Source organism: Cloeon dipterum, chromosome 1, assembly GCF_949628265.1.
Source record: "Cloeon dipterum chromosome 1, ieCloDipt1.1, whole genome shotgun sequence".
NCBI lineage: Eukaryota > Metazoa > Arthropoda > Insecta > Ephemeroptera > Baetidae > Cloeon > Cloeon dipterum.
The window spans coordinates 34,286,941-34,301,573 of NC_088786.1; the positions used below are offsets into that span (position 1 = coordinate 34,286,941).

General features: G+C 43.7%; 1 protein-coding gene across 1 annotated transcript; it reads right to left on the reverse strand.

Annotated features, from left to right (window-relative positions):
• Positions 1-55: 55 nt before the first annotated feature.
• Positions 56-10,592, reverse strand: LOC135941525 (thrombospondin type-1 domain-containing protein 7B-like). The gene is made up of 26 exons (XM_065487134.1): positions 10,463-10,592; positions 9,769-9,936; positions 9,548-9,713; positions 9,011-9,305; positions 8,359-8,642; positions 8,165-8,300; positions 7,977-8,107; positions 7,733-7,924; positions 7,145-7,460; positions 6,892-7,087; positions 6,548-6,803; positions 6,369-6,484; positions 6,095-6,316; positions 5,847-6,041; positions 5,541-5,787; positions 5,352-5,487; positions 5,119-5,294; positions 4,678-4,924; positions 4,237-4,394; positions 3,905-4,178; positions 3,685-3,852; positions 3,512-3,629; positions 2,072-2,248; positions 1,718-1,954; positions 865-955; positions 56-809 (listed from the first exon to the last, which is right to left on the reverse strand). Exons 1-26 carry the CDS (start codon positions 10,590-10,592, stop codon positions 713-715), a joined length of 4,929 nt encoding a protein of 1,642 aa, XP_065343206.1. The 3' UTR covers positions 56-712.
• Between the last annotated feature and the right edge of the window lie 4,041 nt (positions 10,593-14,633).

Below are 14,633 nucleotides of genomic sequence, written 5' to 3' on the forward strand. Positions count from 1 at the left end.
AATTTTTCTAATGAACGTTTTTTCAGATTCGGAATAAAAATCATTTGTTACACAGTTAACTGTACATTTCCACTTTATTAAGTCAAAAAGTCTATAGTCAAGAAAAGCAAATTACATATATTCAACAAAAATACACAACATTATATGGTAATTTAAGTTTCGCTTTTTATACATGTAACGGTTTTCAATTTTCTCTCACTCTTGATTTTACATTTCATTCGAGAAGACTCGCTGCAAAGTTGAACCATATAAAAATTAACTTAAGTTAGAGATCACGAAAATATATTTACACCTTCTTTACAAAAATACAAGTTGAGGACGACACTTAAACTAGCCTGGCGGCCGCGCTTAATCGTAGCTGCTGTACAATCATACATATGTAGAACTTTATTTGTCTCGACATTGCTTGTAAACTGAAATTCGACACAGACTGATAAGAAATCCTGCTTGAAGGCGGGTCAACGCTCGATAAAAACCTTCGTCGCGCGCAGGTGCAAGGAAAGGAACGTACTTAAGATTCGTGTTTCAAACATCATAAAGGAATATCTCGTTTTATAGAACACACCGACGAGTACGTGAAAAAAATGTGGTCAGCTATTACTTAGATTGAAACCTTGCTATCATTTGCTCTGCGTCCACGATCACTGCAAAGTCCAACCGATGCACACACTCTAGATCGCTATTGCACTGGTTTGATTGGTTCCCAAGAGTCTCACGGGTTCAGCATTGCTTGTGGATTTTCTCTTACTGTCATTGTCTCCCTCTTTTCCTGGACAACTCCTTCGTTTTCATACGCAGACGGCGTTCGACTGGGAAAATCATTTTTAAATTTATTTTTCTAGACGTGGATTTAATTTCACTTACCACATAATGTACAGTGATAGAGCAACGAATACAATGAAGACGAAGCCGATGCCGATCATTGCAAACATCCATATGCTCATGTCATCTTCCTCTGCAAAATACATTTGGTTTAGAACTTTTTATCCTCCAGATAACTAACATATTTTAAATTATTTTGTTAAAAAATAGACCACATGAAATGAAAATGTTCGCGGTAATTATTGATAACAATTTTTCTCAACGAAAAAATATGCGGTCATGAGTTTATAGTTCTCATTTATAAATTTAATTCACCATTTAGTGGAGCAAATCTTAAAAGAAGGCCAAGTTGGACAAAAAATATTGAAAATGAATCCGAGAAACCTTATCAAGTTTTTTTTGATTAATTTTAGAAAGGTTGACCGTTTAAATTTTTATCCGTTATTAGTAAAGTGGAAATAGCAAGTGATAGTGAAGTCATTTACTTTATACAGTATAAATTTGAGGCGAAATAGAATTTTTTTAATAAACTTTAAAAATTATCAAATGAAATATCAACCGTAAAATTTTATATTTAGTTCCGCTAACATAAGCTTTGTCATGAGCATGATTTGTTGATTATCCAGGATTCAAAACGCGACCGTCAAGTATATTATCATTGAATACATATCACTTTGTCCTGCATGAACGCGCGAAATAAAAAATTGAATTTAAGTACAATGAATATCCTCACTTATTTGTGCTATAAGTAAAATTAATATCAGACGAAAGAATGATTGAAAAAATTTCATTCAGAATATATAAAAATACAAGCAAATTATTCAAACAGTACACAGTAAAAATTAAAAGTTAAAAAGAAGTTTTGCCTTGTTTTCAATTGTTTAAATTAACTTACTTGGATAATAAAAGTGGGCCTGGATCTCGGCTTCTTCGAGGGCCCGGCGAGCCTGTGACATTTGAACGTGATTCATGTCGACGCAGGCCTTGAGTGTCCGCACGGTGTGGCGGTGGATGCCCTCAGCGTACCGCGCCCCAAAGCCCGGCGCACAGGTGCACACGCCCTCCGGGGTGCACACAGAATTGGACACGGTGCACGCGGGCAGGCAGGGCCGCGGCTTTCCGTCGCACGACCCTGTGGAAAAGTCAATATTAGCAGGGTCGACGACTCTGAGAGATAATTATTAATCATGCAGCGAGATCTATCTCAACAAGAGATCTGCTATTTTCTAGTTATATAGTTCCGGCTCACCGGTTATCTGTTCGCCGTCAGAGCGCTCGCACACGATTTTGCCGTCGCGCACAACCCAGTCGTAGGTGAGGCAAGGTCCGGAAAAGCAGGGACGTGTCTCCCACAGCGCAGCCGGGCACGGCTCACCGTTTTGTTTCGGCGGCTTCAGAACCGCTCTCGATCGAGTCTGATACCCTCCTGTTGGCACAAAAAATTAAATTAAATTAAATACAAGAAAAATTGATAAAGAGAAATTTTTCATTGAGATTTTATAGCGTTTTGAAACTCATTTATTTTATTAACAAAAAATGTCATGTTTGTTTACAAGTTTTAGCGTATTTTTTATTAAAAAATAGAGCTTCAATATGTTGAGAACATAATTTGGCCTTAAATCACTTAAATATAAAGCCCGTTTGAATAAATAAAAACGACTGTCGCAGGTCTTTTATTTTAGATGCGGCGTTTTGTTTGTTTTGTATTTATTTTTATCATTCTATACTAGATCGGATGCCATGCAATTATTTTATTTAATCTATATGAGCCTATACGAGGCCTCTCGTAATTAAATAATTCAAATCCCGGCTGGGAGAGTTAGATAAGAAAACAAGAAGTTTGTGAAACTCCACTGTCGTGGGGGAAATTTTGCCAGGTTTTTATCAGAGTCTCCACGTTTCCATGGCGACCGTCTATATACTTCCGGAAAACGATGAAAGATTCGTGCTCGAGTGGGTCATTTATTTCTCGCACCAACTGCTCCTCTGAGCTCTTTTCAAACAGCAGAGTAAATTTATCTGGCTTGAGACTCGAAAGCTCTCGCTGATTAAGTGGAGCCCCTCAGGGCAAAATGTTCACTTTGGCACATCTAGTATCAACTGCTACTTTGCTGACAGCAGTTGTCAAAGGGAATTGAACTTTACTGCTGATGTCTTTCAAGATAATAAACGCGTATTTGTAAGATTGATGGGACTGAAGCGAAATCGAATGCGCGCAATCTAAAGATATAAAAATCGTATTGATTTCTTAATTTGTTCGCATATTAATGTGCAAAATTGTTCTGATCATTTGCGATGTTTCGCTGCAACAATGCATTGGAAGCTCGTGGGAACATCAAATGTGACTCCATTTGTCACTGAACCTGTGTATCAACGAGAACTCCAGTGCGTTCAAACAAAAAGCTGAATGTTTTTCACAGAATATTGAACTGACAGACTGTTTTTTCCCGTTTCAATTAGAGATTTTTTGTTATTTCGTTGATTTTTTGGATGTAGCGATGTATGGGGTAAAGCTACCCTTATGATCCGCAATGAAACACATTTTTTGTACGTAACTTACGGTAACCTATGAAAATTGCAATCAATTAAAAGGTGTGGCAAACCAAAAGGCTTTTGTAAAATAATTTAAAGAACAAACTAAAATCTATTTCTTTACAACGGATTTATTCCGATAATTTTTAGCACTCACCCAGCTCTCCATCTTTGCAGTTTCTGTGGCAGTGGCTCCAGCGGCTCCACTCTCCGACTTCGCAATCCCCTCTGCATGGCACGTAGCATGTGTCTTCCTTCTTGAGGTCAAGGGCGACCTGTTGAGCGATCAAATTGATGGATTATTGCATTTTGGCCAAACCGTTTTTTTACCTCGAGGAAAGATCTGTCGCTGAAGAGCGGGGGCAAGTTTTTGTACCCAGCATAGCACATCTCGTCACTAATGGCCATCGGCAGAAGTTTTTCATCTCCCTGGGAAACTGTGAACTCCCTCCTGCAAGTGACGTTTCTCCTGACCACACCGTGCCCACAGTCGGCGCCCTGAGAGCGGAATTTTTAGCACCTTTTTTCATTTTCAGGCGGAAATCCTCACGTGAAGGTCGCACTTGGACCACTCGTCCCTGACCCAGGTAAAACAGGGCACCAATGGGCAGGGTTTGAACTGCTTCAGCTTCTTTGGACAAGGTCTCCCGGTTTCGCTTGGGTTGGTCTGGATGAACCTGGTGCGACGCATCTTCGAGCCGGTCCCTCCGCAGGCGCACTGCGTCGCGTTCCACTTGCTCCATTCGCCAACCTCGCAGTCCACCGGACAGTCGATGTAGCAGTACTTCTCCGAGGGCGTCGGTTTTTGGTGAGCCGAACATAACCTGACACGGAAGATAAAAAAATCGTGCCGAGAGTTTGATGATTTGAATGAACTTTTACCTATCGTTGACCGGCCTGCCATCGGATCTGGAGCAAACCACTCCCCTGTGCTGAATTCCTTCGCCGCATGGTGATCCACCCAGAGGCAAGCAACTTGACCACTCTGAACTGGTCCATTCGTACGTGAAGCAGGTGATGTTTAAAATGCATTCTTGGGACTGGAATGGGTTAAAATCCACAAATGACTGGTGAATTTTATTAAAACTAAAAAATGTAAACATTATAAAATTTTTGCAATCGAAAAACTCAACTAATTAAAAAGGGGAGCTAGACTATTTTTTAAAACTTTGTTGGAAAATAAATAAAAAGAAGAGCATCACAATTTCCACGGGGTTGAGCCAACAGAAGAGAAAAATGGTTTCATTTCCTCTCAAATTATATTTTAATTTCAAGTTTTTAAAAATGTTTTCCTTTAAAAATTTTAGTTTGAATTTGTCATACCTCGATTAGTGGCGGGCAGGTGCGAGTTGCGTGGAGGGCAGGTGCTCGCAACACGGCCCTGGTCCTCTCCCGTCGTGCACCTTGTCTGCACGGCAACTCGCAGGGTGACCAGTCACTCCAGGGACTGACGACACATTCACCAGGGCAGATGGTGTGGCAAATGGTGTGGTTCGCAGGACGAGACTCAGGGTCGCACTTGGAGCTGGCGACTTTTACAGGAGTTTCGTGCAGCGGTTCGTACATGCACCTGTAAAAAATTCACCCCGACTGCTGAATTCTTTGTTCTATTTTGGCATAGTTCGTCAGATTAGCCTAACATTTAGTCAAATAAATAATAAATTCAATCAAAACACTTCAAATTTCATAAATAAATATTTAAAACATTGAAAATTTCACTGATAATAATATTTTATAGTTTTAGAATTAAGAAATTATTCTCACTGGACGCTTCTAGATTGCTCGCCGGCGCCGCAGCCCCTTAACTGGTCTTCACTGCGCAGTTTGCAGTCCTCCCAGCCTCCGACGGCCCATCGGAAGAGCTCGCAAAGCGTGTTGCAGATTTTGGTCTGGAGGCGCGGCCCGCAAGGCCTGCCGTTGTTCAGCGCGGGTTGCAAGATCTGCACAAAATTTATCTTTTATTTTTAAAAAAAATATTCAATTAAGCCAAATAATACCTCTCTTTGCCGTTTTTGCATGCCGGGGCCGCAAGGCGCGCTACAGGTGCCCCAAGTGCTCCATTCTCCCATGATGCAGTCTGCGGAGCATGGGACGAAGCAGGGCTCCTCTTCCAAGCCAGTGTCACCGCAATGACTGGATTACAAAATAATATTTATTCGTAAAATATTGAAAATTATTAAATTTACCTTGGTTCTACGAGGTTTCCTGCCTTGTCCCTGCAAGCTCTGGCGCGGAATCTGCGCCCAGCCCCACAGAGGGCTGTGCCGAGAGGGTGTCCGTTCGTGGATACCTCGGACAGGTTGTTGCTGTCTAGAATGCATACCGACCACTCTCCCTCAGGTTTGGATTCGTATACGCTGCATGGGCAAGCTCTTGTATTAATTAGTGGGAATTGCAACGTGTCCCTGCACACTTGACGGGTCGCTGATAGACCTAAAGGGATATATTTTATTTTTAATAATAATGGGAAAAAATAATAATATTCTTCTTACCAAGCAACGCTCGCCTTCGGACGGAATTTCCCCCACAAGCCTGTTGGCAGACGGACCAGTGAGACCACTTGGAAAATACGCAGGGAGAATTGCAGGCCATGTGACACGGTTCGCTCATGTCTGGAATCTGTCTGCCCAGCTGCATGCACTCGCTCGCATCGACGCGGGTTTTGTTGTTCAGCAGACACGCGATGGCTGCACAATTATTAATTTTTATGGATGTTATTAAACAATATTATGACAATTACCTCTCGTGCGGAATCCCTGACCGCACTCAACGTTTGACGGCAACTGACACTGCGACCATTCTCCAGTCCACCAGGAATAGTTCTTGCAAACTGCAGTAGTTTCAGGGCACGTACGCACTTCCTCAAGGTCGGGACAGGGTGTGCCACCGGATTTCGGGATTCGCAAAACAACCCTGTGTCTTACTTGCATTGCCGGTTCAATTTTTTTACGATTCCCTTCCTCTGCAGAAAAATATGATGATATTTTTATGATTTAATTTTAGTTCTATTTTACCGGTTAAACAATCTGCAGGACAGTGACTCCACTCGGTCCAAGAAGAAACCTCGCAGTTCTGTGGACAGGGAGCGTTGCAAATCCTCATTTCCGCCGGTTTCATCAGATTCATGCACCTATATATGTGAATAATTTGCATCGCATTAATTTTAATTGTTTAAAACAAAATTGTAACCCACTTTGAATCTTTAACTCGCTTTTCGTTCGCCTCCATGCACCACACGTCACGCTTTTGCACTCCTCTGCCGCACAGCGCCTCGCCTTCTCCGTACTCGTAAGGCTCACTTTTTTGCAAAACGCTGTTGTAGGAGCTGGAGCTGTTTTGGATCTCGCATTTCTGCCAAGGCAGGGCGAACCAACTGTATCCGTGACAGCTGTGCAGGTTGCAAGCCTCGATTTGCAGCATCTCGTCAGGGTCAGGGCATGGATGACCACCTGAGTGACAAATTACATTTTCATCAAGGATTAAACGAACTGGATCTAAATTATTTCAACTGATTTTAATATTTTATCTTATTTATACCTGGCCCAGAAGGTGCCACAACGGTGCGGTTCCTCTGCCTCAGGGCGCCTTGTCTGACGGAGGAGCAAGGGTGATTGCAGCTTGACCACTCGGACCAGGTTGACAGGACGCAATCAAATGGACAGGGCTGCAAGCAGATCTCCTCGGTCGGCGGCTTCATCTCTTGCTTAGCGCAAATGTAGTCGTCCAAAACAACCTGCCGGGGCGAAAATAAATTAATTCCAGAATTCCTGAAATAGACTCATTAACTCACTCCTTCGATCGACTCGCAGACTACCGAGCGAGACTTGCGGCCTTCGCCGCACTTAACGAGGCCAGGGTCCAGTTCGCAGGGCCCCCAACGGCTCAGTTTCCAGGAGAAGCAGGCGGGGTGAGCGCAGGGTTGCACCTCGCGCACCGCGGGGCACTCAACGCCCATATTGCTGGCAGACACTTTGACAAAGCGCTCCCTCTCCCTGAACCCTTGAAGCGGCACCTCGCCCGCCAGTTCAGAGCAGCTCTGGGACTTGCACAGGCTCCACTCCGACCACTGACCAACCTCGCAGTCCCGAGGGCACGCAACTTCACATCTAATTTTATAATAAAAGTTTTTGTTACATCAAATTTTGAACATTGTATTGTATTAATTAAAATTTAACAAATTTTATTTATTTATTTATCTTTTTAATAATTTTTTTATTGGTTGCGGACAATTCTGTCTTAATTACAAGAACATCATTCGTCACATGAAGATTATGTTCGGTGATTACTAGGTGACTTAGTATTGAGTGGTAATGAATTTCAAAATGGATCGCAATGTTGTACATCGCATGTACTACAGCATGCAAATGTCAATTATCACCTTTGAATAGTGGGTAGTGGGTTGAGCGAGTCACACATCTCAGTGGCGACGGGTCTGTCACTTTGCGATTCGACGCAGGTGAGCGCCCGCAGTTGGACGCCTCCGCCGCACGCAACAGGTAAGATCGGTGACACTGATGAATCACCCCTGGTAACCACGCAAGGACTCCATCTGCTTGGCAGCCAGTGGTACCTTCAAAGTCGGTTATTTAATTTTATTACAGTTCGATCACGATTGAACATACTTGTCCATGCATTTTCCCAGAAGTTCAGGGTCGACGACCACCCTCTGCTCGACCAGGTGCGGACACGGCTGGCCATGGCCCTGCTGTATCGTTACAACGCTCCGTTTGCGCTTGAAAATCTCGGGTCGCACCTTTTGGCAAACGGAAATCAACATTTCGAGCAAGCCAGGAATAATTTCCGGCCGTACGTCATTATTGGAAGTGATGCATCCTTCGCTGATCTTGTTCCAGCCGGACCACGGGCCGACGGCGCAATCCTGGCTCACGACGCACGGCCGCACTTTCTGCGGCACGACCGGCTTCAAGTGGTTCTCCAGACATAACCTTTGCGGAAATTTCAAATTCTGTTTTATTCGAATTGCGGCAGTGGCAATTTAATTACTGGATGTCCACGATGTCCGCGTTGAGATCTCTGCACGTCACTTCCCGCGACTGTGAACCAACTTGTGGCTCGTAGGTGAAGTTCTGCTGCTCCCTGAAGTTAATTTTGCCGTGCTTTCCACTACCAACTGCCCTTGTGAGCACGTCGGCCGTGACCACCCCGGCCGGAGCCTCGCACTGCCGCCACTCGCCCACCTTCAGTTTGTATTCGCTCACTCTACTTTTGATTTCAGTCAATTCGATTTGGCATTTGGACACGGCGGCGCACAGTCTAGACTCCGTCAGCTAAAAAAGTGTCAAAATTAAATATATTAGGGGTAATTAGGAGAATATTTAAAATATACTAGAGTTGAGAGACAGAAAAGAGAGCAAAATAATATTAATTTTTAAGGATCTCATCCAGTATCTCCCAAATTCATTTGTTTTTCTCTTCAATTTTGTTTGATTACATAAGAATGAGTTTTGTTGGGATTTTTTCTCTTTTGACAGTGCATTAAATAGTAGTTGCGAAGAAATTTGTATTGTTTTTGTCCTACGTTGCATTAATTTTTTTTAAATGACCTAAATTATCTCCAAGTTTTGCCTTTTCCAAGAAAATTAATGCATTTTATTTCACTAATAATTCTTATTCCTTGGCCTAATTTTCGTCTCACCTCGGGGCAGGGTTTTCCCCCGTTGCTGGGTGCGACAAGCACCGTCCTCGTCCTGGTCTCGTTCAAGATTCCGCAGCCGTCGGAACAATTTCCCTGCCAGTCGGACCAGCCTGACGTGATGCAGTCCTGCGGAGACTGCACGCCACACAGCCTCACGGGATCGGGCTTCCTGGCGACGGTGAAGCAGTTGTCGTCGTCCACGGTGCGGTGTGTGCTCTGCAGGTCGTGCGAAACCAACACGCACGCCACCGCCCGCTGCATTACACCCAGGGCCTCACCATCTTTGTCCTCGAGCCTGATTTGAACAATGGATACACCGAGATACATTACAATCTTTTGCAACGTTCCTAAAAATTATTAACAAGGTTTTTTTACTAAAACAATTCACAGGAAAAAATCATGACAAAGAGTAAATGTGGAAATTAAACAACTTTAAGAGATTAAGTAAGTATTGATCATAGCAATTGGATCATGACGAACATTTTTCCTCTATTTTTATAAGAAATAAACGCATCTAATCGATTAGCAATCACTCACTCTGGTTCAGCGGCCACCTCGAGGTACTCCTCTATAGGTGCGAGTGATTCAGCGACAGGGGTGACCTCAGTAAGGGGTGAAAATGCCCTGATTTGACCACTAGCAGTGCTGGACGGAAACACTGGCAGGCACGGACCCCACGGCCCAACTTGCCACTGCAGTTTATCTGAAATTTTTGTTATTTCATACATTCCCTTGACAAATTAACGTTTTAAGAAGACCTCTGTGGTGTCGGCATGCTGTAAAGCACGCCTTTGTGGTTTCAGGTTTTTCTGCAGGGTCGCAAAGGTAGTCAAGAGTGCGTTTTCCCTCGGGCTCGGAGCACCAGACGTGCCTGTCTCTGGAGCCATCGCCGCATCCGCTGGGAGCGCTGCATGTGCTCCAGTTTTCTGCAACCACGTCCGTCGTAATTAATTAAATAGAGAATTCACTTGAGCGTCGCAAAAACTAGTGCGTACATGTTGCTGGCTGCAATGCAGCAGCTTTTGCCTTTTTGCAGCAAAATGAGAAGCCGCAATAATTTGCTTTCGCAATGGTCACTCGCAAAATGGCTGAGTTAACAAGAAAAAGCACTCGGAGAATATCAATTTCAAATAAATTGTGACTAAACTCCCACAACGCTGTCAGTAGAATAAGAAAAATCTCGTTTTGATTTACTCGGATTGCTCGTAAAATCCCCAAATGGCTTTTTTATTATCATCTCCTCTCACATCTGCGAGGAGAACCAACCTTTTTGTAGCTTAGCCTGATAAGCGAGACATAAAAAAAGATGAGTGAAGCACACTGGAGAGAAAGAGCGAAAGCTTCTCCGGCGGCGCACTGACAAGATTATTAAAAGTTCATTTCTACAGCAGTTAAATTATTATTATATAACTGTCAGTTTAAAAAAGGCTAATATAACGAGATATAAAGTACCTGTTCTCCAAGCAAAGGTTTTGCTGGAAGAGAGTTTCACGGGGGGCGCTGCATCGTGCGAGGTGGCGCCGCCGCCGATCACGAACACGCAGAACAGCAGAGCAAGGAACGAGTTGTGCTGAAGAGTCATTGATGAATCCTTAGTCTAAGAGAGCAGCATTTTAACTCCCTCGCGTCTGAAACAGAAAGCAGAGAGTGTGAGAGTTGAAAACTTTCCATGTTAAAAAGAATTTTCATTCATCCTGTCTTTTGTCCAGACACCAATTAATAATTTCCACGACGCTCGGATTCTCCCTTTTTCAACATCACGAGAGAAGCTTTTACGTCCTGATTAAAAAGTGATTTTTAATCTGGCTAATTGTCCCCAACTGAAGACCCACTCTGCATCCGCCGTCCAAACACGCCGGGCAGACTTCCAAATTAATACTAAAAAAGCTCCGGTTGCGGCCCTCTCTCATTCGGCTTTTAAAAACAATCCTCCGCTAAAAGCATTCCATCATGGGGCGTGTGTGCTTTGCCAGCCTGCTTTTGATTCATTTATTCCCGGCCGCGTGCAGTGCCAGAACTTGGTCTGCGATCATTTTTTTTTCCATCCGGCGAATTTGCAACACTCTCCTTGTGTGCTTTTAATTAGCGCACTGCGGCAGGCCAATTGCCCCCTGCCAATTCCACATAATCAGTGGAAATTCGGCCATTTGAAAAATGAAAGGCAAATAGTCAAGCGCGAGATCAAAAGCCAGACTAGCAAATTTTGCAGCCACTGTGTTTCCGTTCGCCGTCAAAGCGGAGAGGGTTTTATTATTTTCGCCCCGTGTGTCGCTCTGCCCTGCTGGAATGGAAATAGTCGCTCAAAGGGCAATTAATTTATGTGCAGGCAGCAACGGCGTCGGCGGCGGACAGGTAATAAATTCGCAGACGCGCGCGTCGGCGTTGAAACCTAATCCTCGATTAGAGGACTTTTAAATGAAAAACCACCCCTACAGCCTCGCACCCACTTTATGTTTGCATTTAATTAACGACGTCGCAATAAATTTCCCCATCAATTGCGCTCCAATCACGAGCCGCTTGATCTATAACCGCAACGCGACTTCATGACCCACGAAGGTTGCTGCAAAATCTCTTGAATTAATGCTTGACACTCTAGTGAATACAAAACACGTTGAAATTCGATTACAAGCTTACATTGCTAATATGAACTTCCAATGCAATTAGAGTTTGACGCAATTTTCCGCTTGAATTAATATGGAACGCAGTTTCTCGGAAAACAGGATAATTGTACTGCGGTTATTTCCACTTCTATAGTTCGATAAAATAAAATTATTATTGGTGCAGCAATCAAACTTGCATGGCTGATCGGGAGACAATCAATTTCAGGCAATTAGAGCAGCTGTGTGCACACGCGAGCGACGCACATTAATCATTCGGCCAAATCCGCAACATCCACATGGCAAATTATCTCTCTGCGAGTATTATGATTGATGGCTGCGAGTTCCCTCCGTCCAAATTTGTCGAAACGGTGTACCAACGCTTTATTCGCTCGCTTTTTTTTATTCGATCAATTATTCAAATTCAATCTTTGCCTGTCGCTTTGCATTCAACGCCGTGTGCCATATTTTTCCGTCCGGCAGCATTCGAAATGAGTGTTTGTTTTTTGTCAAATGAATGAACTCTCGCTGTTTGCATTCATTCTGCTGTGCCATTTTTCAAGCTAGGCAAGTTGATCAAGCTCATTTGGTTTTGATTCATTTTCTCATTATGAGAGTACTGTAATTTTTTAATATTCACAAATTTATGCAAAAAGCTAGAACCGCAACAGCAGAGCGAGTAGCATTAAAATAAGACAAAACGAAGGATTTTAAAAATATGCGCATTTTTATGATTATTCAAATTTCATCATATCCAAAATAATATTTGCTTTTAGACGATCGTTTACAAGCCATGCTCGGAATGCTCTCGTCCAGAGTGCTATGCGATGGGAGTCACTAGGCCACAAATTGAGCCTTTACCCGCAGTGAAGATTGCCGGCGTTTAATTGGGTTTTCCGGTGTGTAAACATGACTGCAACCACAATTAGCATAACTACAAACGACTGTGAGTGCCGTTACCTGTGCTGCTGCCCGCACAGAGAGCGTCAGCAGCGTGTTCGGCTTTGTCTGGAAGCGTCAAAATTGCGTTTGTCAGGCACCGCAACGTCGACTTTGGTCTGCCTTTGCCAAATGAATGAACGGTTCTTGATTCCGGTCCACTGGGACGGCGTTTTCGGTCTGCGGCTTTTTCACTTTTGCAGCACGACCCAAAGCCTCATGGGCTCGGGAGGAGTTTGCCGAAGTTTGGCTGCGGTTTGCCCAAAGGTCTGCAGGGAGCATCAAAATAGACTCGTTTTATTTTTGCGTGATTTTTTTTTAGCTGTGGGCGTTCCTTAAAGTTAAATGTATTTTTGCTCGAAGAGTTTTTGTTTGTGTTGGACGCCACATAAAAATATTTTTATAACCCTCCTGTGATGGATTGAAATAAAAATTTCCCAGAAAAAAATCAGATTATTCTCTTTCCATTTCTATCAGGCTCATAAAAAACTCCAGTCAGTTCGTTGGGGGAAATCTCTGACACATATGTTTAGCTCATTTTAACATGCATACACACCTCGGCCCTTTTTTCTAGCGCAGTTTTATTCACAATATGGTGCAGGATTAAAAGGAATGAGGGAGATTATCTCGGACAGAAAAAAACAGGTCCCGCTTTGACGTGTCTCGCATAATCAGATTTGCGCGGCTGCAATTTGTATGCACCGGGCAGAGACGTGGAAATAATGAAGAGGGGGATTTTAAGCAAATTTGCCGCGAGGGTGCACAAAGAGATGCTAATCACGCTAACCGGCCAGAATCCGTGCGTCCGACCCCTGCCCGTGTCATTCAGCCGGACAGACAATGAGCGCAGGGATTTGGCGCCGGGCACAAAGGGCTACTGTACCGAGATATCGCCGAATTTTGTGCCGTGCCTCGCCATGCGGGAAATTCGTCGGACGCGCGGATTGAAAGTGCTGCTGATAGTGCACCTTTGAAGCGGCCCATGCGAAAGCAAACGCATTTTGCGTCCAGGGAAAGGAGGGAATTTTGCCAAAAATACTCCAAAGAAATTTCAAAAAACCTGTTTTGACAGTTCCAGAAGTTTTAAAAGCCAAATATCAGCTGAAATTAGCTTGCGTGGTGAAATTTCTGATAGAGATAAGCCCTTTGCTCCATTTAATCAATCGGGTAACAATGGCAAAGTAATTAAAAGCCATCGCGACCTTTTGCAATCAGTTAATTTTTAATAAAAATAAAATATTTAAACAAACAGCAAGATTCTGCTATGTGTGAGTAAAATAATTACATAAATAAACAGGAAATTCAATAAGAGTAGATCACTGGTGTAAAAAGAAAGTGGGAAAAAGCATTAAGACCAAACACGCGAGAATCAAATTACGGTAGTTTCGTTCGTTTTTGTCCTCGTCGCTTTTTTACTTTTTGCTCCTGCCTGCGTGCTGTGTGCGTGCTGCGCACTTTCCTCGTGAGAGAAGAAACCTGGGCGCTAAACAAACAGAGAGTGCGACGAAGGAACAACGCACTTTTTGCAAAGCTTGCGGGACGAGCAGAGAATCGTGCCGTGCTGATGTTGGCCAGCATTAAGGAGCAACGCACACTCACACACACCGACTAGGCACAAAAACTACAATTGATCATCCCGCGCGCGTGCGAAACACGCGCTCGTCGCATCAATTTGTCTCTTTCGTGCGCGCAGCTAAAAATTAAATCCGAGCGTGGAGTTGGGCTGCAATGCAAAAAGTTGCGACGAGGCCGCGATTACTCAACTTGCCAGACCAGACTCGAGACTTTGCGAGTATGTGATTACCATTTTTCATAACTTTTGATCGGCCCCAGCGTGCGTTTGAGAAGAAAAAAAATAAGCAGCTCATCAGCAACAGAGTCTGCGGTGTTTATTCCTGGCACCGGCTCAGCTTGGTGGGCCATTACCATTTTGAGCAATTAGCCGCATTAACAGGGTGTCGCCTCGTAAATCACCCCCCAAGGGTTTGCACGCCCCGGCATCCCTCTTCTATCTCGTCGTTTGCCCACCAACAGAGCGATGATTGCACCTGAAAATTAATCGACTGTGCTGAGTTATGGACCGGAAA